This window comes from Neoarius graeffei, chromosome 2 (genome assembly GCF_027579695.1).
Source record: "Neoarius graeffei isolate fNeoGra1 chromosome 2, fNeoGra1.pri, whole genome shotgun sequence".
NCBI classification, from domain to species: domain Eukaryota; kingdom Metazoa; phylum Chordata; class Actinopteri; order Siluriformes; family Ariidae; genus Neoarius; species Neoarius graeffei.
The window spans coordinates 97414259-97441962 of record NC_083570.1 but is presented as its reverse complement, the minus strand read 5'-3'; the positions used below and the strand labels follow the sequence as shown (position 1 = coordinate 97441962).

Here is a 27704-nt window from a genome sequence, read left to right as displayed (position 1 = left end):
CTAACATGCTAATGATTAACATGCTATTTGTTAAAATTCTAACACTTTAAGGCTATGCTGACAGCTATCATGCTAACAGGCTAACATGCTAATGGCTAGTATGTTAACTTTTAGCGTGCTAACACGTTGAGGGTGACATGCTAACATGCTAACAGTTAGCATGCTAACATGCTCAGGCGAACTCGCTAACAGCAAGCATGCAAACTCTGCATGCTACCATGCTAATTCTAATATGTTAACAGCTCTCATGATAACATGCTAATGGTGAACATGCTAACAGCTAGCATGGTAACACGTGAATGCTTATATGCTAATTGCTATCGTGTGTGCGTGTAAGTACTCCTAATAAAGTGGCCATTGAGTTGAAGTTGATTTGCTGTCAAAGTCTCAGATGAGCAGATCCTTGCCAAATGCATCATCACCTACGGGGGAAGGGAAGAATGACTCAGGCTACATCCACACGACAACGGCAACGAGATTTTTTTTTAGCGGGTAAAAAAATATCACGTCCACATGGGCAACGGATCAGTAAAATATCAGGTACATATGGCAACGCAACGCTTGCTGAAAACGATGCAATACACATGCCACACCTCTACGTGCGCTGTAAGACGGTCCCATTGGAGACACCAGAACAATAGAAGAAGTAGGACGCATGCGCATAAACCCCTTCTTCTACCCGGCGTGAATGAGTGAGTGCTGCTTGTTCTAGTCATGTGGTTGTGACGTCATCATAAACAAATCCGTTCTACTCATCCAGACGACTTCGCAACGGCGCCGTTGCCAGATTTTTCCACTCTGGAAACCGTTCTCAAAAAATATCGTTTTGGGGCACCCAAAACGCCGGTGCCGTGTGGACGCCAGGCCAAAACGATAAAAAATTTTATCGGATTCACCTGAATCCGTTGCCGTGTGGACAAGGCCTCAGTCAAGCTTCCATTGATTAGCGGCAAAATGGAGAAAAAATGGACGGATGAAAGGCAAGACAGACGAGTGCGGGTCAGAACCGATATCATGTGTGTGATGGGTGATTTGGCCTGAGGTGCCGTATGAAGTTTGGTGGATGTGTGGTGAAGTGTTACTGAGCAAAACTCCATTCATTTGAATGGGGCCAAAAATCAATGGAAGCCTATGGAGGTAAAAAGAGATGCGTGAAAACCAAGGAAAAGACGAGTGCAGGTCTCAGATGAGGGGATGGATCTGTGCGGGGACTTGGCCTGAGGCATCAAGTGAAGTTTCTTGAAGTTTGGTTACTTGGTTAAAAAAATTGATGGAGAGTGAAAGTTTTTCTCCTGAAACACCATTCATTTTCAATGGGGCCAAAAATCAATGCAAGCCTATGGAGGAAAAAGGGATGAGCAAAAAGAAAGGAAAAATATGAGTGAGGGTCAGAACCGATTGCATGTATGTGTAGGGGGAGTTAGCCTGAAGTATCACATGAGGTTTGGTGCATCTGCGATGGAGCGTGTCTGAGTAGGACAATTCGCTTCATGAGCCCTATTCATTCTCTACGGGGAAAAAAACCAAAAGAAAAGCGACAAGAACAAGAGAACGGGCGCGTTGATCCAAAAGCTGTATACAAGCACACTATACCACTTCGGACCAGACGTCTCAGAGTTGGAACATTGTCTCTATCTCGAATGCCCTAGGAGGAATAGTGGATCCAAATAACGTGTCGGAATAAGGCAGAATAAGTAAACTTAAGAAGACACTAATTAAAAAAGAAAAAAATTAATAGACCGATAAATTGATAAAATTCATTCCCAACTATTTTTGTTCTTACATTTTTACAGTTTTGTTGATTTTAGTTTTTTCGGCCCTATTTTTAAAATTGCTCTAATAATTTTTGAATAGCTCTGACTCCATTATGCTGTGGTCTTTCTCAGCTTGGCCGTTCATATTATTTCCGAACATGAATGTTCATTCCAAGTGAAAATGGGGAATGTGTGTAAAATGGCTCTTTTTTTTTTCTTCCAAAGTATCGAATGCATTTATATGATTTGTTTGTTTGTTTTATCGCCATCAATATGCACGTTGTGTTTCATCACTGTACTGTTAAATCCTTCACCATGATGTTTTGTTGTAAGATTATACATCATCCAGTGATTATTCTGTACCAGTCCCGAATTCCTTAGTGGAATCCAATACACGCTGCTTTGTCATTATGGTGAATGGTTTTGTTATTTTTAACTTGATCCTCTTCTCAGGTTGCAGAGAGAGCTGAGAACCTGGGCTCAGCGCTGCTGCACAAAGGCCACTCCAAAACCAATGACCAGTACATCGGCATTTTTGCTCAGAACAGACCTGAGGTGAGACGCATCTCTGAGCATCTGCCTGGGCTTTGAGCTTGTTACATGATGAACAATCTGATATGTCGGAAGTTCTACAAGATATTTGTGCATGAAGTGAACAGTCTTAATCCTCTAGAGTGGACTTTTTGGAGCAGATAAAGCTTGTGCTGATTAGTTTCTGTAGCTTTCCCTAGGTGTGGGTGGAGCACAGAGGACGGCAGGACAGAGATCAGGTTCAACAAACAGTTTTATTGTTCCACTTTTCAGGGAACACAATAGGTTTAACGCAGACACACGCACACACACACATCAGGTGTCTGGTTCGGGAGAGATCTCCTCTGCTCTCGCTCTCCCTCCCTAAATAGGGCGCGGTCCCTGGGAAGACACACAAACACAGGTTAATTGCTCTCAGGTGAAGTGAATCTGCCACTTACCTTCCCTGACTCCGCCCTCCTGTCACAGACCGGTGCTTGACCACGCCCCCGCTGCCACATACCCCCACCGCCCGACTCAGGCCGGGCAGCCGTCCGGCCCGCAGCCGACTCCCCCCCCCCCTTGACGGGAGAGGAAGTCCGCCACGACCATCTGCGCCCCCGGCCTGTGGACCACCTTGAAATTAAAGGGTTGGAGCGCCAGATACCAACGGGTGATCCGCGCGTTGGCATCTTTCATGCGGTGGAGCCACTGGAGGGGCGCGTGGTCCGAACAGAGGGTGAAAGAGCGCCCCAGCAGGTAGTACCGGAGGGCGAGGACCGCCCATTTGATCGCCAGGCACTCCTTCTCAATCGTGCTGTAGCGCCCCTCACGCACTGACAGCTTCCGGCTGATGTATAGGACCGGGCGATCCTCCCCCTCCACCTGCTGGGACAAAACGGCCCCCAGCCCTCTGTCCGACGCATCCGTCTGTAACATAAAAGGGAGAGAGAAGTCAGGGGAGTGTAAAAGTGGCCCCCCACACAGTGCAGCCTTTACCTCAGAGAAAGCCCGCTGGCACTGCTCCGTCCACTGGACCGGATCTGGCGCCCCCTTTTTAGTGAGGTCAGTCAGCGGGCTGGTGACGTCCGAATAATTAGGTATAAACCTACGATAGTAGCCAGCCAGCCCCAGGAACTGTCTCACCCCCTTTTTGGTCTTGGGCCTCGGGCAGGCCGCAATCGCTGCTGTCTTATTAATTTGGGGACGCACCTGCCCGTTGCCCAAGTGGAAGCCCAGATACCGTACTTCCACCCGCCCAATCGCACACTTCTTTGGGTTGGCCGTGAGTCCCGCCCGTCTCAGCGACCTAAGGACGGCCCTCAGGTGTTGCAGGTGCCGCTGCCAGTCGTTACTATAAACGATAATGTCGTCCAGGTAGGCGGCCGCATAGGTGGCGTGGGGCCGGAGGACCCGGTCCATCAGCCGCTGAAACGTAGCGGGCGCCCCAAACAGCCCAAACGGAAGTGTGACGAACTGGTGTAAGCCGAACGGTGTGGAAAAGGCCGTTTTCTCCCGGGATAATGGAGTCAAGGGGATCTGCCAATATCCCTTCGTTAAATCCAGTGTCGAGTAAAAGCGAGCCGTGCCTAGTCGATCGAACAGCTCATCAATACGAGGCATTGGGTACGCGTCGAATTTAGACACCGCGTTGACTTTTCTATAGTCCACACAGAACCGGACCGAGCCGTCGGCCTTGGGAACCAAGACCACCGGGCTGCTCCAGTCTCTGTGGGACTCCTCGACGATGCCCATTTCGAGCATGGCCTGAAGTTCTTCCCGAACCACCTTTTTTTTGTGTTCGGGTAGTCTATAAGGGCGGCTACGCACTACCACCCCCGGGGGCATCTCTATGTGGTGTTCTATGAGGTTAGTGCGACCGGGCAGGGGCGAGAACACATCCGAAAACTCGGCCTGCAACTGGGCGACCTCCGTGAGTTGGGTCGGGGAGAGGTGGTCTCCACAGGGGACCGGAGAGGTACGTGATGCCAAATTCCCTTTTTGAACCTCCGGCCCCAGCTCCGCCTTCTCCGGAACTACCGACACCAACGCCACGGGGACCTCCTCGTTCCAGAGTTTGAGCAGATTGAGGTGGTAAATCTGTAGCGCCCCACCCCTGTCTGTTCGCCTCACCTCATAGTCGACGTCCCCGACTCGCCGTGTGACCTCAAAGGGTCCTTGCCACTTGGCGATTAATTTGGGAGCTCGACGTGGGCAAGAGTACGAGTACTTTATCTCCCGGTGTGAACTCTCTAAGGCGCGTACCCTTGTTGTACAGGCGGGCTTGCCGTTCCTGGGCCTGCCGCAAATTCTCCTGAGTTAGGTGGGTGAGCGTGTGGAGTTTTGCGCGCAGGTCCATAACGTACTGAATTTCATTCTTACTTTGTGAAGGTACCTCCTCCCAATTTTCCCGCAGCACGTCCAGGATGCCGCGCGGCTTACGCCCATATAATAATTCAAATGGGGAGAACCCCGTGGAGGCTTGAGGGACCTCTCGCACTGAGAACAGCAAGGGTTCGAGCCACTTATCCCAATTACGTGCGTCCTCACTTACGAATTTTTTAATGATATTTTTGAGGGTGCGGTTGAACCGTTCTACTAAACCGTCCGTTTGTGGGTGATATACACTGGTGCGGATCGGCTTAATCCCCAATAACCCATACAGTTCGCGTAGTGTTCGTGACATAAACGTAGTGCCTTGATCAGTCAGAATCTCTTTCGGGATTCCAACTCGGGAGATGACGCGGAAGAGTGCCTCTGCAGTACTGCGTGCTGAGATATTGCGCAGAGGCACTGCTTCCGGGTATCGCGTTGCATAGTCCACTAGAACTAATATAAAGCGGTACCCTCGTGCTGACCGATCTAATGGCCCGACGAGATCCATCCCAATTCTTTCAAACGGGGTCTCGATTAACGGTAGAGGGCGCAATGGCGCTTTTGGAATGGCCGCTGGATTTACTAACTGGCATTCGCGGCATGCCGTACACCACCTACGGACATCGCCGCGAATCCCCGGCCAATAGAATCGGGCCATTATTCGGGGTAGTGTTTTATCCTGCCCTAAGTGTCCAGCCATGGGATTAAAGTGAGCCGCCTGGAATACCAATTCCCGGCGGCTCTTTGGAATCAAAAGCTGCGTGACTCGCTCTTTAGTTTGAGTGTCCTGCGTCACTCGGTATAACCTATCCTTCATAATCGCGAAGTAGGGGAAGGACGGGGTGGCGTTCGGCTGGAGCGTTTGACCATCGATTACTCTCACTTGGTCAAACGCATGCCGCAGAGTCTCGTCTCGCGACTGCTCTAATGGGAAATCCGCGAGGGATTCCCCAATAGAGAGAGGAGGAGCCGGTGGCTCCTCACCCTGACGCGGAGATGACGTAGACGGCTCCGCGACAGCTGCTCCCGCCAAAACGACACCGGGACCTCCCCCTGTCAACTGGCAGGACCCACTCTCTACTAGGCGCGTCATTAAACCCCGAAATCCCGGCCAATCAGTCCCCAAAATTAACGAGTGGGTAAGGCGAGGATTAACCGCCGCCTTCACTATAAATTTTTCCCCTCTGAAAATAATATGGACCGACACCAAAGGGTAGCTGTGAACATCCCCGTGCACACACAAAACCTTCACCCCTTGTGCTCCCCCCAATGCCTCGTTTTGAACCAGGCTTTGGCGAATTGAGGTCTGATTACAACCAGAATCCACCAATGCCTGATATGTAGCCCCTTGGATACTCACCGGTATGCGATACACTCCGGCCCGATCGAGGGCGGCCTCTGGCGCGTCGGGGATCCGAACCACCGCGCCCACTTCCATTGCTGTGCACTGCTGTTGAAGGTGGTCCGGTTCCCCGCAGCGCCAGCAAACCGGCCCGGGCTTCCCCTCTGCACCGGTGCTCTGGGGCTCACTCACCTGAGGTGGGGGAGAGACAGACACAGAAGGGAGAAACGGGAGGGCACCGCGGGTGCGGCGGGCCGGCAGGGGTGGTGCCGGCCCCCGCCTCCGCGGTGGGGGAATGGGGCAAGGACGGGACACAGAAGGAGGGGAGAGAGAGAGAGAGAAAGAGAAGAGGAGAGAAGAGATGTCGACATCTGCTGTCCTGCCGCCGAGACAGCCGCCAGATGATCCTCCGCCAGCTCGACTGCCTGATCCAGCGACGCCGGGCGGTGGCACTGGACCCACTCCGCGGCTCCTGCTGGTAAGCGGGCGATGAACTGTTCCAGTACCACCTGATCGACGATTCCCTCGGTGTCGCGATCTTCGGCCCTCAGCCACCGCCAGCAGGCGTCCCGGAGCTGCTGGCCGAACGCGAACGGGCTGCCGACTTCCTCCATCCGCAGCGCGCGGAAGCGCTGGCGCTGCTGCTCCGGCGTGCGCCCCACGCGCTGAAGGACAGCCCGGCGAAGGTCGGCGTAGGCCAGCCGGCGATCGGCGGGGAGCTGTAGTGCAGCCAGCTGCGCCTCTCCCGTCAGGAGGGGGAGGAGGCGCGCCGCGCGCTGCTCCATCGGCCACCCCGAGGCTTCAGCGACCTGCTCGAATAACGTGAAGAAAGCCTCGGGGTCATCCTGCGGGCCCATCTTAGTTAAGGTGAGGGGAGACGGGCCCGCGGCCGGAGCGCTGGTGGGCCCCGCCGACGCGAGGAGACGCCGGAACGCCTTGCGATCTTCTTGCTGGGCCAGCACCAGGGCATCGAAGCGCCGCTCTTGTTCCTTTCGGAGTGTGACGAGCGCCTGGTGCTGGCTTTGCTGAGCCGTGGCGAGGGCGTGGACCAGGTCGGTGAACGGGGAGGATTCCATGGGGCTGCTGGGTTGGTGCTCCATTTCCCGGGTTTCGGCACCACTGTAGCTTTCCCTAGGTGTGGGTGGAGCACAGAGGACGGCAGGACAGAGATCAGGTTCAACAAACAGTTTTATTGTTCCACTTTTCAGGGAACACAATAGGTTTAACGCAGACACACGCACACACACACATCAGGTGTCTGGTTCGGGAGAGATCTCCTCTGCTCTCGCTCTCCCTCCCTAAATAGGGCGCGGTCCCTGGGAAGACACACAAACACAGGTTAATTGCTCTCAGGTGAAGTGAATCTGCCACTTACCTTCCCTGACTCCGCCCTCCTGTCACAGACCGGTGCTTGACCACGCCCCCGCTGCCACAGTTTCTATTCCAAGATTCATCATTTCTATTGTACTAAAGTGTTACATTCTTTATTTCTTTTCTTATTGAGTGGGTAACGGGGTATAAATATATCATGACGCTTAATCTTTTCACAATACACATAATGTAATATTTACAGTAAGTTATTCCATGAAATCAAGTCGTATGCGAGCTGATAGCTGACAAGTCGGCTGTAATCTATGTATGACGAGATTGAGTGGAATAACTGTTTTATTCTATCCACATTCACTGGATTTTGAGAGAGCATTTTTATATTTATTTTTTGCAAATTCGATCAATGAAAACTTTTATACAAAACGTCCGACAAAATCATTTCCGCTTAGAATGTAAACAAACCGGCGAAATGACGGGAGCAATTTGTGAAAAATGCTATAATAATAATTCTTGAAAAATAAATAAAGATCTGTTCTTACCATCAAATACTTTCATTCCATATTTTGTTGCTTTTTTTGGGGGGTGGGGGTTGTTTTCAAGTTGAGTTTTTATTTCATCCTCGGTTGGTTCAGTAACATGCCGCCATTTTGTTTTTCTCTACTCACGGTATATGAGCTGATATCCTAGTAGTAGAGTAGCCAATCAGAGCACGCGATTGCTCATATCCAGTGAATGCATATAGAATTGGCTATTCTACTACTAGGATATCAGCTCATGTACCGTGAGTAGAGAAAAACAAAATGGTGGAGCGTGTTGCTGAACCAACCGAGGACAAAATAAAAACTCTACTCGAAAACAAAACCACAAAAAATACCAAAAAAAAGCAACAAAATATGAAATAAAAGTATTTGATGGTAAGGACGTATCTTTTTTAAGAATTATTATTATAGCATTTTTCACAAATTGCTCCTGTTTGTTACATTCTGAGCGGAAATGATTTTGTCGGACGTCTTGTATAAAGTTTTTATTTATCGAATTTGCAAAAAAGAAATATAAAAATTCTCCGTTTCTCAAAATCTAGTGAATGTGGATAGAATAAAAGTTATTCCACTCAATCTCATCGTACATGGCTTATAGCCACATGCCTTGTCGGCTATCAGCTCATGTAAGTCAAGTCAAGTCAACTTTATTGTCAAATATGCTATACGTGCTCGACATACAGCACAGATGAAATATCAGTCCTCTCTGACCCACGGTGCAAACAGGCAGTGCAATAAATAAAAATAGAATAATTGAAAAAAACAAACAATATAAACAGTATAAACACTCTAGATAGGAACTAGACAGACTAAACACTCAAACAAGATAAACAGTATAAACACTAGATAAGAACAAGACAGACTAAACACTCAAACAGACAATATAAACAGTATAAACACTCTAGATATTAACTAGACTAAACACTCATACACACACACACACACACACACACACACACATTGGTACAATAACCAAACAGTCAAGGGCACTTGAGGTACAGCAGGTAAACATGAAATAAGCAGAATAAACAAACTAGCAGCTGTTAAGGTGAGGTAGTGCGGAATAGTGCAAATGAGTGAGGTAAAGTGAGATGTGCGGTCCCTGAGTTCAGTGTGTTAACGAACGATGAGATGTGTGTGTGTGTGTGTGTTGGGGGGGGAACTGTGAGGATGACATGTCAGATGCTGAAGGGGGGGCGGGGGGGTGCAAGCAGAATCTGTGGCAGGGGGCAGAGGAGGGGCAGAACAGGGAGGGAGTTGAGCCTCCTGACCGCCTGGTGAAAGAAACTGTTTTTGAGCCTGCTGGTTTTGGCCCGGAGACTCCGCAGTCTCCTCCCCGACGGAAGCAGGCTGAAGAGGCTGTGAGATGGGTGGGTGGGGTCACCTGCAATCCTGTTGGCTTTGCGGGTGAGGCGGGAGTTATAAATATCCATAAGAGAAGGGAGAGGGACACCAATGATCCTCTCAGCTGCTCTCACGATGCGCTGCAGAGTCTTGCAGCAGGACACGGTGCAGGCGCCGTACTACACGGTGATGCAGCTGGTCAGGAAGTTCTCGATGGTGCCTCTGTAGAATGTGTGCATGATGGGGGCCGGGACTCTTGCTCTCCTCAGTTTGCGGAGGAAGTACAGACATACGACTCGATTTCGTGGAATAACTGTTAAATATTTTGCAAACGAAGTGCCAACAAAAACAGATAAGACTTGGTTATGTTATAGTTTACAAAAAGATTTCACACTGTACAAAGGTGAAAGAATAATTTTATTATCGGACACTGTATGGAGGAAGTTATTCAGAAAATTATACTGTCAGAAAAATGGATTGCAATGTCATTTTTTTTAAATACTGATTCTCTATTTTCAAAGCTTATATTAAGATGAGATAAACTAATGTCCTCCAAATCGAGCTGTAAAAAATGAGTCAAAAATGTGCCTCATATATCACATAATGATAAGTAATAATAAATAATAATAATAATAATAATAATGGTGTCGGTTTCTCCACAGTGGACCATCTCGGAGCTGGCTTGCTACACATACTCTCTTGTATCAGTGCCTCTTTATGACACGCTGGGGACTGAGGCTGTTGATTACATCTTCAAAATCAGTACGTCCTCTTTTTATTCTTGGTTTATCCGGAGTATACATTTTGCACAGTGTATTTTATTTATTTATTTATTTATTTATTTTAAATCAGCTATCAGTGTCAATTCATGTGTGTCTCTTTACCCACAGTTTGAATTTGTGCATTTGAGAGACGATCCCAGTTTTAAAGGAATGCTCGTGTGTGTGTGTGTGTGTGTGTGTGTGTTTCAGCCGAGATCTCGACAATATTGTGTGATGTACCAGCGAAGGCTCATCTGGTTCTGGACTGCGTGGCTGGCAGACAACACTCGCTGAAAACCCTGATCCTGATGGACGAGTTTGACTCCGAGCTGGTGGCTCAAGGACGGAAATGCCACGTGGAAATAATTAGCCTGAAAGATGCAGAGGCGAGTCGCTGATCCTATGGATCAGTTTATGGAATTGGCACATGTTGTTCACAGTATTTACGTGTTCTGTAGGAGTAAACGAAGCCGGGTAATCTATTTTATGTGAAGCTTTATGGAGCACAAGCATTAAGGCATAAACCAGCCGTAATGCTTGTGCTCCATATGATGATCTCACAAGCTGTATCTCCAGGACTTTCCCCAGAAAAACATATCAGACTGGTGCTACTGATGCAGAGCCCAGTCCGTAAGGGTCGGCCCGGCCCGGATGGCCCTGAAAGCTGCTTGGGCGGTCTGGGGGCATGAAATTTTGAAATTAGAGACTTCAAATGGTGCATTCTGGTGGAATCTAGGGCTGATTTAGGCACAATTCAACATTTATTAAATTTGCTGATTTTTTTTTACCTTGACAAAGGCGGCACGGTGGTGTAGTGGTTAGCACTGTCGCCTCACAGCAAGAAGGTTCTGGGTTCGAGCCCAGCAGCCGGCGAGGGCCTTTCTGTGTGGAGTTTGCATGTTCTCCCCGTGTCCGCGTGGGTTTCCTCCGGGTGCTCCGGTTTCCCCCACAGTCCAAAGACATGCAGGTTAGGTTAACTGGTGACTCTAAATTGACCGTAGGTGTGAATGTGAGTGTGAATGGTTGTCTGTGTCTATGTGTCAGCCCTGTGATGACCTGGCGACTTGTCCAGGGTGTACCCCGCCTCTCGCCCGTAGTCAGCTGGGATAGGCTCCAGCTTGCCTGCAACCCTGTAGACCAGGATAAAGCGGCTAGAGATAATGGATGGATGGATACCCTGACAAATATGCAAGGGGCAACCTTTAAAGGCAAAATTAGATTTGAAATGAAAACACTTCGTAGCGCGCCTCTTTTTATTCCAATTCCAGGATGCCAGGAACAGAATCGAGGTCAAATCATGCAACAGCACCATCTAGTGACCAGTGCCTAGAACCTGGTTTTATGTCTGGTTGTGAATGACAGTCAGTGCCCGCAGGGAAACCCTTTACTTTCACTTCTGGGTTGAGTTCCAGGATCGTCTAGACCTATATTTTACTATATCTTCCTATTTCTACAGTTATTACTCATTTTCAGAGGGGAATAGGAGATATTTAGGTGTAGAAAGTACTCTGCATTGTTCAGTTTATGGTATTGAGTGTCATTTTTGGTGTGCAAGTGACAGCGTGGTGCTGATGTCACACAGCACAGCGGAGCGCCACGTATCCGCACTTTGGGCTAAGCCCCGATCTCTAGCTTTGACTGATCAAGAGTCTGGGACATTTATCAATTAAAAATGGTATATCTCTTCAAAAGCAGCCATTTCATTGACAGTGAAAAAAAGAAATGCTACTTTTTTTTTTTGGCTAAACATGAAATGAAGTACCTGTCCAAAGTTTACCTGTCGCTAACTTTTTCAAGCAAATCTCTTAAATAACTTAAAAAGATGGTAAGCTTTTGTTGTACACTACCGTTCAAAAGTTTGGGGTCACTTTGAAATGTCCTTATTTTTGAAAGAAAAGCACTGTTCTTTTCAATGAAGATCACTTTAAACTAATCAGAAATCCACTCTATACATTGCTAATGTGGTAAATGACTATTCTAGCTGCAAATGTCTGGTTTTTGGTGCAATATCTCCATAGGTGTATAGAGGCCCATTTCCAGCAACTCTCACTCCAGTGTTCTAATGGTACAATGTGTTTGCTCATTGCCTCAGAAGGCTAATGGATGATTAGAAAACCCTTGTACAATCATGTTAGCACAGCTGAAAACAGTTTAGCTCTTTAGAGAAGCTATAAAACTGACCTTCCTTTGAGCAGATTGAGCTTCTGGAGCGTCACATTTGTGGGGTCGATTAAATGCTCAAAATGGCCAGAAAAATGTCTTGACTAGATTTTCTATTCATTTTACAACTTATGGTGGGAAATAAAAGTGTGACTTTTCATGGAAAACACAAAATTGTCTGGGTGACCCCAAACTTTTGAACGTTAGTGTAGATGTAACGATTCATCCAATTCACAATTTGGTTTTCCTACGATATTAAAAAAATTAAACGAAGACATTTTTAGTACTGAAAAAATGCTAAATTAATTTTCCGATTAGTTATCATCTTAAATATTCCTTTTGTTAAATTAAAAAAAAAAAAACCTTTGTTTAATTTTCTTAATAACCGACAATAATTATTTAGCCACATTTCAAAAGGTTGGAGTAAACTATAATCGCCTATTAACTAAAATATTGCTTTTATTAAAAACAAAAAAGTTAATCGCAAATAAGTATTTTCTTAATAAACCTTTATGAAAATTTGTACTACCTTAATTTTCTTCTCCTTTATCTTCCTGCAGTCTGTAAAAAGAGTCTGATTTCTTGTTAAATCTATTTGTACAGTCAATCACATAACAGCTCTTTCCCATTTTAGATCTGTTTTTTTGTGTGTTTTTGCGGCATTAGAGCTGTGTTACTTCCGCCTACAATGAAGTCGATTGTATTCCAGCTAGTGTACGTTATTGCACACTTGGGAAAAACTAATATTACTCAGCCTGATGATAATCGCAATTCATTTTTGGCTCAGCCTTTCGGCTGAAGCTTAAAGAGGCACCTGTCTGTATGTGTATGTTTAACTGAGTTCGAGTGTGTTTAAGAATATAATTGGCGTGCCAGCCTTGGGTAGCGATAGTGTGGCGCCACTGCGTACCGACCATGTAAGTGCCACGTTATATAACCTCAGTTCGTTATGTAATTCTCCATGGCTGAGCAGTATAGAGTGCTGTCCAGGAAAGGAATAGATTTTGCAACGTCGGTCATTGTGCAGTTTATTGATAGATGCCTATTTTGAGATGCCTTTTTAAATCCAGTGATCGTGTTCTCAATGCTCAAAAGTCCAGTGCACATAAATGCTTATAAGCACAAGTTCAAGAGCCAATCAGGTCGAAAGTTTCTAAGGTTCGGAAGCTGGCGGAAAAGTGTACAGAAGGTGTGAACACACCGTGAGCCTGTTTGTAGAGTAACTTCAACTCGCAGCACCATCATTGTTTGTGCTTGAGTTTCACAGCAAGTAGTGTATTTTGTTTTACAGCATTTGACGCATTGCAGTAAAATCAGAATTTGAAACATTTATACTGGAATGAGTCACCACGAGTGAGTCATAGTGTTATATGAATACATATGAGTCATAAAGTTAGTTTTTGTAGCTGTAAGTGTTCTGATAGGCGTGTGTAGCTGCTGAGAAGGCCGCACTGTTCTTTCACTCTCTAACTTTATACTCCTGCGTGTGCATGTAATTGCATAACTAGCTCGTAAGAGTCTACTCAGCTCCTGGTCCAAGCACTGATCCTCTCCCACTTGTGCTACTGCAACTCTGTCCTCTCTCACCTGGTCTACAACCTCCGTCGTTCTTCCCATGTCACCCCTCTGCTTGCTGACCTGCACTGGCTACCTATCGCACCTCGCATCAAATTTAAGACATTGGTGCTAGCTTACCAGGCTGTCAAGGGGTTAGGGCCAGCATACCTCCAGAGTCTGATCCGCCCCTACACGCCAACCAGATCCCTACGCTCTGTTACTACTGGTCGCCTGGCCCCTCCTCCTCTGCACTCCTGTCTGTCCTGGCTCCCCATTGATGGAATGACCTTCCCATTAACATCAGAACTGCCGACTCCCTGACCACCTTCAAGTGCAGACTGAAGACTCAGCTCTTCAGGCTGCACCTCTCCCCTTCCTCTCTGCCCACTGTGTAACTGCGTATCGGTCTTGACCAACCCAGGCTGTGTACGGTCTAGCCTAGGGTTAGCCATTTTGATTAGTTACACTTTGTATGGTTGGTTTGTTTCCTTGGCTGTTTGCTGATTGTTGGTACATCAACAGAATATTACACTAAGTATTTTTCTGTCACTTGTTCAGTCGGCACTATGTCTAGAAGTTCAGCACTCCGTGTCCCTCTGAGTTACATGTCAATCCTGAGACCGAGATCCTGACCTCTTCTGCTCCTCGGACCTGCCTGATCCATCCTGATGCTCTACATCTGGTTGGAGTCTCATCACATCGCTCCTGTAGAGGACGGCCCCATATGGACAGTCGAAAATTGCACTTGGAAGACGCTCTGGACTCTTACAGTAATGCTTTTATGGCTGAAGATGACAGTTAACTTGCTAACTTTAAGACTGCAGTTGTCATGAACAGTTTTGCACTCAAGTTTCCATCAATGAACAGTTTATAACTTCAATAAAACAGACTCCATGTTACAATTGTTAAAAATATTATGACGTTGTCTGTTAACACCCAAATGAGGATGGGTCCCCTTTTGAGTCTGGTTCCTCTCGAGGTTTCCTCCTCATGTCATCTGAGGGAGTTTTTCCTTGCCATCGTCGCCACAGGCTTGCTCACTGGGGATAGATTAGGGATAAAATTAGCTCATGTTAAAGTCATTCAAATTCTGTAAAGCTGCTTTGCGGCAATGTCTACTGTTAAAAGTGCTATAAAAATAAACTTGACTACCTGGCTTCTGCACTCGTTGTACATCGCTCTGGAGAAGAGCGTCTGCGAAATGCATGTAATGTAAAAGAGCTGCAGCTTTCCGTCAGAGCCTTTGTATGCATTTTGTCTGGGACCCCCCCAGTTGAAGTCGGTAGCTTTTAGTTTGCTTTCTTCCTTCCTCACACACAGATATACATGATATCAGACTCCTCACATCTCCTCTTAGTTACCGTAAACGTTATATCAATGACTGCTTGTCTTGTTTTCCCAGGCTCTTGGAAAAGCCCATCGGCAGCAGCCTATAGTGAGTTGCATCATCTGTTCTTTTATCTGATACCCGTTGTTTTCTGTTTTTCATGGCCTGATGGTTAATTATTTCCTTTTTCTGCTCTTTTATAGCCTCCTAAGCCGGATGACCTGGCTGTTATTTGCTTTACTAGTGGAACCACAGGTATGTTCAAGCATGTGTACATGGATCTGTGTTTGCTTTCCCTGGAGATGTGTGTTTTTATAGATTTGCTAATATTTGGAGTTTGTGTCTGTGTTGACATTTGGATCGTTTTACTCCGCACTGAGGATGTTTCTCTCTCTCAGGAAACCCAAAAGGGGCGATGCTCACCCACAGAAACATTCTGTCCAATGTTTCCGCGTTTATGAAGGTAAATGTAGACATAAGATAGCACTTAAACCTATTCCCATTTAGAGTTCATTCTTATAGCACACAGTTAATACATTTCCATTTATTCTTTTACTCATGTCATTGAACAGAAATGGTGACTAGGGGCTTTAAAACAACATACTTTTCTGTTAGGGGTGGTGGAGGTCTGGTGAGATAAGGATCCACAAACAGAACACAGACAGTAATCCAATAAATAAGGTGATTTTTAAATCAGGGAAAAGGGTGTGGCAAAAAGGTAAACAACGGGACAAAAACAAATGGCAAAAATAGTCCAGGTGAAAAGAGACAAAAAACTTGACAAAAACACGACAGACAAGGACAAAAACGCTAGAGCAAAAAAAAAAACATAAACAAGAAAAACCCTAAGTGCAAAAACCATGAACTAGAAAAATAGCTTGAGCAAAAACCATGAAACGCAATAAAGGCACAGAAACGGCTAGAATAGCAAAACGAGACGTTCTGGCAAAAACAGAGTCTGAGAATGGCCTTTAAATAAGCAGCAGTGAAAACCAGGAAGTAAGTTCAGGGGAGAAGGAATTCCTGTCCTGGATCCGGCTCGGCGCTGGCATGAGAGATCCGTAATCTCCGGAGTGGATGTCCGGGACGAAGCATGATAGTACCCCCTCCCCCCCCTTCAACGAGCGCCTCCAGGCGCTTTAGGAAGAGCGTTGGGGTGTTGCCGGTGGAAGTAGCGTGTCTGAGGGGCTGGGGTCACTGGAGAAACCCTGAGTATCACCAGTTCTTCACCATTCTGGAGGAGACCAAGAAGAACCACACAAATCAGCAACAAAAAAAAAAACTCGCCAGTTATGGCTAACTTCTCACATTGGCCAGTCGATTTCAGCTGGAGAGAAGTCAGCAATCCGAAGTTTTCGAAGGCAGGTGTTTCCCTGCTGAAGCCAGAGACCAGACGCAGAAGAGCAGCAGACAGTCTGCTGAATTCAGTACGAGCACTGCCATGCCACATCGTCAGCTATCTTGTCGCTCACTCGTTTGGCCACAGGATGCTGTACCCAGGCTCTGTGAGTCTGCTGCAGAAGGCCATGAGGTCAATGCTGCAGCAGGGCAAAGCCAACCTAATCGAAGAGTATGATGGTCAGAGAAACAAGCTGGTGGCATGTGATGGAAACGAAATCGACACCATGTTTGTGGATCGGAGAGGAAACTGAGGCCCAAATGGGAAAACTCTGGTGATCTGTTGTGAAGGAAACGCAGGCTTCTATGAGGTTGGCTGCACAAACACTCCACTGGATGGCGGCTACTCAGTCTTGGGCTGCAATCACCCAGGATTCGCAGGCAGTACAGGTGTGCCATTTCCTCAGAACGAGGCAAACATGATGGATGTTGTGATCCAGTTTGCTGTGCACAAACTGGGCTTCCAGTTGAGCGACATTGTGTATGCCTGGTCAATAGGGGGCTTTACAGCCACCTGGGCAGTGATGTCATACCCCGAGATCCGTGCACTGGTTCTGGACGTCTCCTTTGATGACCTCCTGCCCCTGGCCTTAAAGGTCATGCCCGACAGCTGGAGACTGCTGGTGACCCACACAGTCAGGGAGTATATGAACCTGAACAATGCAGAACAGCTTTGCAAGTACCAGGGACCAGTTCTGTTGATTAGGAGAACCAAGGATGAAATCACCACAGCTACGGGACCAGAGGACATAATGTCCAACCGAGGAAATGACCTACTTCTGAAACTGCTCCACTACAGGTATCCTAAAGTGAGGCTAGAATGTCCTGTTAGGGGTGGTGGAGGTCTGGTGAGATAAGGATCCACAAGCAGAACACAGACAGTAATCCAGTAAATAAGGTGATTTTAAATCAGGGAAAAGGGCGTGGCAAAAAGGTAAACAACGGGACAAAAACAAATGGCAAAAATAGTCCAGGTGAAAAGAGACAAAAAACTTGACAAAAACACGAGACAGACAAGGACAAAAACGCTAGAGCAAAAAAAAACATAAACAAGAAAAAACCCTAAGTGCAAAAACAATGAACTAGAAAAATAGCTTGAGCAAAAACCATGAAACGCAATAAAGGCACAGAAACGGCTAGAATAGCAAAACGAGACATTCTGGCAAAAACAGAGTCTGAGGGCCTCTGCATGCTCTTGCGACAAGGCTTTCACAGATAGCTTTTCGCAGACAGTTGTAATTTATCGTTGAGCGGGGAGTAATAGGCGTGCGCGATGTTATTCACCGCCACAACGCAAGGGGGCACGAAGTTGCGAAATCGCTAGGAGTAGTTGGTGGGTGTGGTTAGTGGAGTGTTTATCCTCCGGTTACTTATAATGACTAGAACTGGAGTCGTATAGATGTACGTACTTCCTCACTTCCTCGATCAACCGCTCTTCGTGCTGCTCCATCTTCGCTCGTGTTTTTAAAAATGGCGGTCGTGAAAACAAACCAAACCGGGAAAGTAGGGAAGCGGAAGTGCGTGTACAGCGGATGTAGAGTGGACCAATCAGAGCCCTCTTGTCTGCGACTCTGTCTGCGAGGCTTCTGCGGTGGTCACAATTTTTGGGAGGTGCGCGCAGAGCGTCTGCGAAGGTGGGGGGGGGGGGGGGGCTACACAGACGCCATCTGCGAGGACTGGGTTGTCAGCATAAATTGGCCTTGAGAATGGCCTTTAAATAAGCAGCAGTGAAAACCAGGAAGTAAGTTCAGGGGAGAAGGAATTCCTGTCCCGGATCCAGATCGGTGCCGGCGTGAGAGATCCGTAATCTCCGGAGTGGATGTCTGGGGCAGAGCATGACACTTTTCACAAAATTAAAATATGTTTATCCGTTCTTGAGATATTACAAAACAGAGATTCAAGAAATGGCATAATTTTTAGAAAGCTGCCGTAATATTCTGTATGAGGATCACATGGTCAAAAATGGGCCTCATTAACCAATGAGATCAAATGTTTTTTTTCTTAATAACTTTTATAATTTACATGGAAATTGGCAGGCACATAGATGGTTGTACACTGAATACAAAGTTTGGAAAATTAGCAAAAACCAAATACACAAATTAGAATTTAATTAGCATTAATGATGCTAATTTGGTAAAACGTTAAATCGGTACACTCTCTTTTTCAAAGTTCCACCAAATGGCTTTATTTGTCGAATATAAAGCTGATCTTAACTCTCCTTTATACATCACATCTGGAGCTTGAGATGAACGCATCCCAGTCAGGAACGTCATTCACATCTGTCATTCTGTATCAAAATAAAAAAAAAGTAATACAAGTGTAAGCTCTCTGAGGTGTGGGTGGAGCACAGAGGACGGCAGGACAAAGCTTCAGGTACAAAATAGGCTTTTATTGCCAGACTTTTCAGTATAGCAAAAGGCTTTATTCTTATAAACAAACACACACACACACACGCTGTGTTCTTGTCCCGGGAAGAGCTCTCCTCTGCTCTCCCTCTGCCTCCTTAAATAGGGCGCGGTTACTGGGAAGACACACAAACACAGGTTAATTACCGTCAGGTGTAGTGATTCTGCCACTTACCTTCCCTGGCTCCGCCCTCCTGTCACAAACCGGCGCTTGACCACGCCCCCGCTGCCACATACCCCCCACTGCCCGACTCAGGCCGGGCGCCCGTCCGGCCCGCAGCCGACCCCCCCCTTGACGGGAGAGGAAGTCCGCCACGACCATCTGCGCCCCCGGCCTGTGGACCACCTTGAAATTGAAGGGTTGGAGTGCCAGATACCAACGGGTGATCCGCGCGTTGGCATCTTTCATGCGGTGGAGCCACTAGAGGGGCGCGTGGTCTGAACAGAGGGTGAAAGGGCGCCCCAGCAGGTAGTAACGGAGGGCGAGGACCGCCCACTTGATCGCCAGGCATTCTTTCTCAATAGTGCTGTAGCGCCCCTCACGCACTGACAACTTCCTGCTAATGTACAGGATGGGGCGGTCCTCCCTCTCCACCTCCTGGGACAACACCGCCCCCAGCCCTCTGTCTGACGCGTCAGTCTGCAACACAAAAGGGAGAGAGAAGTCAGGGGAGTGTAATAGTGGCCCCCCACACAGTGCAGCCTTTACCTCAGAGAAAGCCCGCTGGCACTGCTCCGTCCACTGGACCGGATCTGGTGCCCCCTTTTTAGTGAGGTCAGTCAGCGGGCTGGTGACGTCCGAATAATTAGGTATAAACCTACGATAGTAGCCAGCCAGCCCCAGGAACTGTCTCACCCCCTTTTTGGTCTTGGGCCTCGGGCAGGCCGCAATCGCTGCTGTCTTATTAATTTGGGGACGCACCTGCCCGTTGCCCAAGTGGAAGCCCAGATACTGTACTTCCACCCGCCCAATTGCACACTTCTTCGGGTTGGCAGTGAGACCCGCCCGCCTCAGCGACCTAAGGACGGCCCTCAGGTGTTGCAGGTGCCGCTGCCAGTCGTTACTATAAATAATAATGTCATCAAGATATGCGGCCGCATAGGTGGCGTGGGGCCGGAGGACCCTGTCCATCAGCTGCTGAAACGTAGCGGGCGCCCCAAACAGCCCAAAAGGAAGTGTGACAAATTGGTGTAAGCCGAACGGTGTGGAAAAGGCCGTTTTTTCCCGGGATAATGGAGTCAAGGGGATCTGCCAATATCCCTTCGTCAAATCCAGTGTCGAGTAAAAGCGAGCCGTGCCTAGTCGATCGAGCAGCTCGTCAATACGAGGCATTGGGTATGCGTTGAATTTAGACACCGTGTTGACTTTTCTATAGTCCACACAGAACCGGACCGACCCGTCGGCCTTGGGTACCAAGACCACTGGGCTGCTCCAGTCACTGTGTGACTCCTCGACAATGCCCATTTCGAGCATGGCCTGAAGTTCTTCCTGAACCACCTTTTTTTTGTGTTTGGGTAGCCTGTAAGGGCGGCTACGCACTACCACCCCCGGGGGCGTCTCTATGTGGTGTTCTATGAGGTTAGTGCGACCGGGCAGGGGCGAGAACACATCCGAAAACTCGGCCTGCAACTGGGCGACCTCCGTGAGTTGGGTCGGGGAGAGGTGGTCTCCACAGGGGACCGGAGAGGTACGTGATGCCAATGTCCCTTTTTGAACCTCCGGCCCCAGCTCCGCCTTCTCCGGAACTACCGACACCAACGCCACGGGGACCTCCTCGTTCCAGAGTTTAAGCAGATTGAGGTGGTAGATCTGTAGCTCCCCCTCCCTGTCCATTCGCCTTACCTCATAGTCGACGTCCCCAACTCGCCGTGTGACCTCAAAGGGTCCTTGCCACTTGGCGATTAATTTGGAGCTCGACGTGGGCAACAGTACAAGTACCTTCTCTCCCGGAGTGAACTCTCTAAGGCGCGTGCCCTTGTTGTACAGGCGGGCTTGCCGTTCCTGGGCCTGCCGCAAATTCTCCTGAGTTAGGTGTGTGAGCGTGTGGAGTTTTGCATGCAGGTCCATAACGTACTGAATTTCGTTTTTACTTTGTGAAGGTCCCTCCTCCCAATTTTCACGCAGCACATCTAAAATGCCACGCGGCTTACGCCCGTATAACAATTCAAACGGGGAGAACCCCGTGGAGGCTTGGGGGACCTCTCGCACTGCAAACAACAAGGGTTCGAGCCATTTATCCCAGTTACGTGCGTCCTCACTTACGAATTTTTAAATTATATTCTTGAGGGTGCGATTGAACCGTTCGACTAAACCGTCCGTTTGTGGGTGATAAACGCTGGTGCGGATCGGCTTAATACCTAATAGCCCATACAGTTCGCTCAGTGTTCGTGACATAAACGAAGTGCCTTGGTCAGTCAGAATCTCTTTCGGGATTCCAACCCGGGAGATGACGTGGAAGAGGGCCTCCGCAATACTGCGTGCTGAGATATTGCGAAGAGGCACCGCCTCCGGGTATCGCGTTGCATAGTCCACCAGAACCAATATAAAGCGGTACCCTCGTGTTGACCGATCTAATGGCCCGACGAGATCCATCCCAATTCTTTCGAACGGGGTCTCGATTAATGGTAGGGGGTGCAAAGGCGCTTTTGGAATGGCCGCTGGATTTACTAACTGGCATTCGCGGCACGCCGTACACCACTTACGGACATCGCCGCGAATCCCCGGCCAATAGAATCGGGCCATTATCCGGGCTACTGTCTTATCCTGCCCTAGGTGTCCAGCCATGGGATTAAAGTGAGCCGCCTGGAATACCAATTCCCGGCAGCTCTTTGGAATTAACAGCTGTGTGACTCGCTCTTTCGTCTGAGTGTCCTGCGTCACTCGGTATAATCTATCCTTCATAATAGAAAAATAGGGGAAGGACGGGGTGGCGTTCGGCTGGAGCGTTTGACCATCGATTACTCTCACTTGGTCAAACGCATGTCGCAGAGTCTCGTCTCGCGATTGTTCTAATGGGAAATCCGTGAGGGATTCCCCAACAGAAAGAGGAGGAGCCGGCGGCTCCTCACTCTGTCACGGAGATGACGTAGATGGCTCTGCGACAGCAGCTCCAGCCAAAGCGACACCGGGACCTCCCCCTGTCAAATGGCAGGACCCACTCTTTACTAGGCGTGTCATTAAACCCCGAAATCCCGGCCAATCAGTCCCCAAAATTAAAGAGTGGGTAAGGCGAGGATTAACCACCGCCTTCACTATAGATTTTTCCCCTCTGAAATATATGTGGACCGACACCAAAGGGTAGCTGTGAACATCCCCGTGCACACACAACACCTTCCCCCCCTGTGCTCCCCCCAATGCCTCGTCTTGCACCAGGCTTTGGCGGATCGAGGTCTGATTGCAACCAGAATCCACCAATGCCTGATATGTAGCCCCTTGGACACTCACCGGTATGCGATACGCTCCGGCCCGATTAAGGGCAGCTTCTGGCGCGTCGGGGATCCGTACCACCGCGCCCACCTCCATTGCTGCACACTGTTGTTGCAGGTGGCCCGGCTCCCCGCAGCGCCAGCAAACCGGCCCGGGCTTTCCCTCTGCACCTGTGCTCTGGGGCTCACTCACCTGAGGGGGGGGAGAGACAGACACAGAAGGGAGAAACAGGAGGGCACCACGGGTGCGGCGGGCCGGCTGGGGTGGAACCGGCCCCCGCCTCCGTGGTGGGGGAATGGGGCGAGGACGGGACACAGAAGGGAGGGGAGAAAGAGAGAGAGAAGAGGAGAGAAGATGTCGTCGGTTGTCCTGCCGCCGGAACAGCTGCCAAATGATCCTCCGCCAGTCCTACTGCCTGATCCAGCGACGCCGGGCGGTGGCACTGGACCCACTCCGCGGTTCCGGCTGATAAGCGCGCGATGAACTGCTCCAGCACCACCTGATCGATGATTCCCTCGGCGTCGCGATCGTCGGCCCTCAGCCACCGCCAGCAGGCGTCCCGGAGCTGCTGGCCGAACGCGAACGGCCGGCCGACTTCCTCCAATCGCAGCGCGCGGAAGCGCTGGCGCTGTTGTTCTGGTGTGCGCTGGAGGACGGCCCGGCGAAGGTCCGTGTAGGCCAGCCGGCGGTCGGCGGGGAGCTGTAGCGCGGCCAGCTGCGCCTCTCCCTGCTCCATCGGCGCCTCTCCCTGCTCCATCGGCCACCCCGAGGCTTCGGCGACCTGTTCGAACAATGTGAGGAACGCCTCGGGGTCATCCTGCAGGCCCATCTTGGTCACGGTGAGGGGAGACGGGCCCGCGGCCGAGGCGCTGGTGGACCCCGCCGACGCGAGGAGACGCCGGAACGCCTCGCGATCTTCCTGCTGGGCCAGCACCAGGGCTTCGAAGCGTCGCTCTTGCTCCTTTCGGAGCGTGACGAGTGCCTGGTGCTGGCTTTGCTGAGCCGTGGCGAGGGCGTGGACCAGGTCCGTGAACGGGGAGGATTCCATGGGGCTGCGGGGTTGGTGCTCCACCTTTTCCCGGGTTTCGGCACCACTGTAAGCTCTCTGAGGTGTGGGTGGAGCACAGAGGACGGCAGGACAAAGCTTCAGGTACAAAATAGGCTTTTATTGCCAGACTTTTCAGTATAGCAAAAGGCTTTATTCTTATAAACACACACGCTGTGTTCTTGTCCCGGGAAGAGCTCTCCTCTGCTCTCCCTCTGCCTCCTTAAATAGGGCGCGGTTACTGGGAAGACACACAAACACAGGTTAATTACCGTCAGGTGTAGTGATTCTGCCACTTACCTTCCCTGGCTCCGCCCTCCTGTCACAAACCGGCGCTTGACCACGCCCCCGCTGCCACAACAAGATTATTTCTAATACCCTCTTTGTGCTCTGTAGGCCTTTTTTCTCAAAAGTAGGGCCTCGTAGTGTTTATGAAAGAACGTAAATGATTGTTTCGATTAATATTCACAGCTTTCAAGGTGAACCTCGAGAAAACTGTGTGAGCCACTTCCAATAAACACTTCACATTAACCGAATTGAAATTGACGCTCGCGTTTCTGGCTTTTGTTTTTTTAAATCTCATTCCGATCACGAAGATCTCAATATTTTTCATCAAAACAACTACAGTTTTATTCTAAAATAGTTATTTATTTACATGAATCAGTCTGATTTTGAAAAAAATAAGTAGGTAAAGCTATGAAAGCTCACTTCAAAGTCTCCCGTGAATCATAACATCAAAACTAGCAGACGGAAAATTTTGCTGAATCCTTCATCAGAAACAGTGAGAGCGGCAGAACATCACTATAAAAGTTATCTGACTGATATTCACGAGTAATCCAGTCGGAAACCGATCAGAAGACGGAGAGAGAGACTTTCCCCTTACTCAAAAAGAAAAGCACCGGCAGTTTCCCAACGTCACGCAAGCAGAGAGTTTTTACTCTGTTGTACCGACTTCAACCTGCCGTGACTCCCAAAGTACTGAATAGATCTTTACCAGATACATTTCTTTGGAAAGCAGAGATTATAAACTTTTTAAAGCAGATACACAGCACCTTTATTTTTAAAAAAAAATTTGAGTGGACAGTATCTCCATCCTTGACTCTTGTATGCTGCATAAATGGGAATTAAAATATATATATATTTTTGAGAGTTAAAATCGACCACAAAGTTGGCATTCGAGCCGCCCCGCTGAGCCAGCCAGCCCTGAGTGCGTGACGTCACAGCGGCAACCGGTTTTAAGTCCGAGGCCTTTGACAGCTATAGACCAAAGTCATATAAATAAAAATTTATGGTGAAAGTAATAAATCCCGTTACCGACTTGCTCAACTAAGACTGATTTGACTTCATTGATTGTGGGTTGACTCTCATTAAAACAGGATGGGTGTTATAACTTATGCAACAGACATGTACATGCATGCATTTTCACTGATAAAATGTAAAAGGCTCATTAAATAATCAGATAAACTGAGACGATCACATTCTGAAGCAAATTAAATAATCTTATACTGGTAACTTAAACACACAATACAAGTTACATGTATTAATCTAAATGCAGGTAAACAACAAGTGTTTGTTTGTTTGTTTGTTTGTTTGTTTTTTGTATCCAAATGAGAGTCGGAGCTTACCTGTCTGTGTTCTCGCTTCTTGAAGGCCGACCTTGTGGCCGATTGTTTTGAAACAATCTGACTTTCAGTTGTTCGTTCAGTTCTCCGTTCATTCACTTCTTCCATGTAAGGGCGAGATAGCAGCAATATCCAGTTTAGAAATCAGACGACTGCTACATTCTTTCTCTATTTTGTCCATACGGAGTACTCCGCCATTACTGCTCGGCTCAGGCAATTACTAAAACTCGGGATGGTGCGGGATGCCACCGGTTTTAGCAACAACCGTGGGGAGGTCACTGCCTGAGCGATATGTCACGTCTCGTTCCATCCCGGGTTTTAGCAACAACCCTCGGCTCACTCCGGGAGGACTGGTGCAACTGAACTTTCCTTTTAAAATAAATAAATAAAATAAATACTTTTCCTTTAATTATTGGTACTGCACCCTCTTTCAATACGGGCTTGTAGCCAACACTCCTCAACAGATCAGAGGTCTCGTACGAGTCTTCAGTAAAATGTGCAGAGCAGAGGAGAAACCACTTCGTAGCCGCCCAATGTGCCCGTGAACTTCTTGCAAAATGCATCCAAATCTTTGCAGTTTGATCATTCTTGGGCCATGAATGCAACATAAATCCACCTTCTGTCATGTTGCTGCACCCGTCAGCAACACATCTGCGTGGCATGGCGATAAATTAGCTCAAAATGGAGGATCGGAGTTGCAGTCAGCTCTGTGTTTTAGTATGGCGGAAATGGCGATGAGACCGATAGACTTCCTGCTGTGACGTTACGGACGTCAAGATCGTTCACTCAGATCGCTACCTATATAAAATCACTTTAAACGTAAAAATTACTTTATTAGATTTATTGTTAACACTTAAAACTATTCCTGTGCCATTCTTGAGGTCTCAAGGCATTTATAAACAAGAAGTGAGGCCATGGTTCTGTGTGTATGTGATCATCACACCCATATGTGTGTGTGGTTCTTCCCCAAATTTAGACGCACATAAATTTTGTGTAGAATATCTCTGTGTGCTGTACCATTTAACAGTTTCCCTTCACTGGAACTAAGAAGCCCAAACCTGTTCCAGCACACAGCGAGCTCCATTAAGATATGGTTTGCTAAGCCTGGAGTGGAAGAACCCGAGTGTCCTGCTCAGAGCCTTGACCTCAGTCAATCCTACTGAACATCTTTGGGATGAACTGGAGCACTGAGTACACTCCAGGCCTTCTCACCTGACATCAGTAGCTGAATGAGAAAAAGTCCTGACAGACGCACTCCAAAATCAAGTGGAAAGTCTTCCCAGAAGGGTGGAGGATCTAATAAGAGCAAAGGGGGGAATGACTCTGGAATAAGATGTTCAGCAAGCATGTACAGTATGGGTGTGATGGTTAGGTGTCTATAAACTTTTGGCTATATACAGTAATATAGCTGTTTCTTTTCCTGTTTGGGTTTTTCAGCCACCATTACCAAACTAAGTATAACTGAGATTAATGCAGACAGCATTCGAATTATGCTCCACAAATTTCTATTTTTTAAATACATTTTTAATAGTCTCAGGTACTACTGCACATGACCCGAAGCTCTATAACACGAAATAATTTCTGCAGTTCCATTTTTAACAAAAAAATAGTGCCTGGACAATAAAAATGCTTTTTTTTTTTTTTTAAATTTGGTTCTAGTTGTTTGTCTGTGAGAGTAAAGAATGCAAACTTGCAATAAAAGCTGCAATGAACGTGGTTGTGTGTTTGTTGTGTATCACTGCATGGCCAGGGTTTTATTCTACATTATCATGTCTGAGGATGCTCACACTTTTTTTTTCTTTTTTTTTCTTTTTCCTCAGCTCTGCTAATCCTCTTTCTCCTGTTTTCTCGTTTCTTTCAGATCGCAGGTTCTTTGAATGTCAGCGACGTACACATCTCTTACCTGCCTCTTGCACACATGTTCGAGCGATTAGTGCAGGTACGGACTAGGATGCTTCATATCGCCCTTGTAGTAGTAGTAGTAGTAGTAGTAGTACGGTAGTAGTAGTAGTAGTAGTAGTAATAATAGTAGTAATAATAGTTTTATCCACGTTCACTGGATATGAGCAATTGCACGCTCTGATTGGCTACTCTACTACTAGGATATCAGCTCTTATACCGTCCGCAGAGAAAAACAAAATGGTGGAGCATGTTGCTGAACCAACCGAGGACGAAATAAAAACTACTCCAAAACAAAACCCCAAAAATTGTTAAAGTATTTAAAAGAAACAGAAATGGCTAAAGGGCGGCACGGTGGTGTAGTGGTTAGTGCTGTCGCCTCACAGCAAGAAGGTCCGGGTTCGAGCCCCGTGGCCGGCGAGGGCCTTTCTGTGCGGAGTTTGCATGTTCTCCCCGTGTCCGCGTGGGTTTCCTCCGGGTGCTCCGGTTTCCCCCACAGTCCAAAGACATGCAGGTTAGGTTAACTGGTGACTCTAAATTGACCGTAGGTGTGAATGTGAGTGTGAATGGTTGTCTGTGTCTATGTGTCAGCCCTGTGATGACCTGGCGACTTGTCCAGGGTGTACCCCGCCTTTCACCCGTAGTCAGCTGGGATAGGCTCCAGCTTGCCTGCGACCCTGTAGAACAGGATAAAGCGGCTAGAGATAATGAGAATGAGATGAGAAATGGCTAAAAGAATTAGGTTTTTTTTTTTTTTTTCTCTCTCCAGTATCTCCTGTTTCACACTCCAGTCCAGTCGGTAGTGGTAATGCACCTTTAAGTTGGTTTGCCAACCGCCAAAAAATACCCGAAAGAAGAAAACCTCAAAAAATAAAAAAAAGCAACAAAATATTGAATAAAAATATTTCA

At 47.8% G+C, this 27704-nt stretch overlaps 1 protein-coding gene and 1 pseudogene across 3 annotated transcripts in view; both read left to right on the top strand.

Annotated features, from left to right (window-relative positions):
- Positions 1 to 27704, top strand: part of acsl1b (acyl-CoA synthetase long chain family member 1b) — a 126355-nt gene that overhangs the window by 65204 nt on the left and 33447 nt on the right. For all 3 annotated transcript variants that reach the window (XM_060915244.1, XM_060915243.1, XM_060915245.1), the window contains exons 6-12: positions 2208 to 2309; positions 9857 to 9956; positions 10166 to 10341; positions 15075 to 15107; positions 15203 to 15254; positions 15398 to 15462; positions 26758 to 26835. In XM_060915244.1, coding sequence (XP_060771227.1) covers positions 2208 to 2309; positions 9857 to 9956; positions 10166 to 10341; positions 15075 to 15107; positions 15203 to 15254; positions 15398 to 15462; positions 26758 to 26835 — 606 coding nt within the window. The remainder of the gene's footprint in view (positions 1 to 2207; positions 2310 to 9856; positions 9957 to 10165; positions 10342 to 15074; positions 15108 to 15202; positions 15255 to 15397; positions 15463 to 26757; positions 26836 to 27704) is intronic.
- LOC132875698 (phosphatidylserine lipase ABHD16A-like) lies at positions 16093 to 26725 on the top strand (annotated as a pseudogene).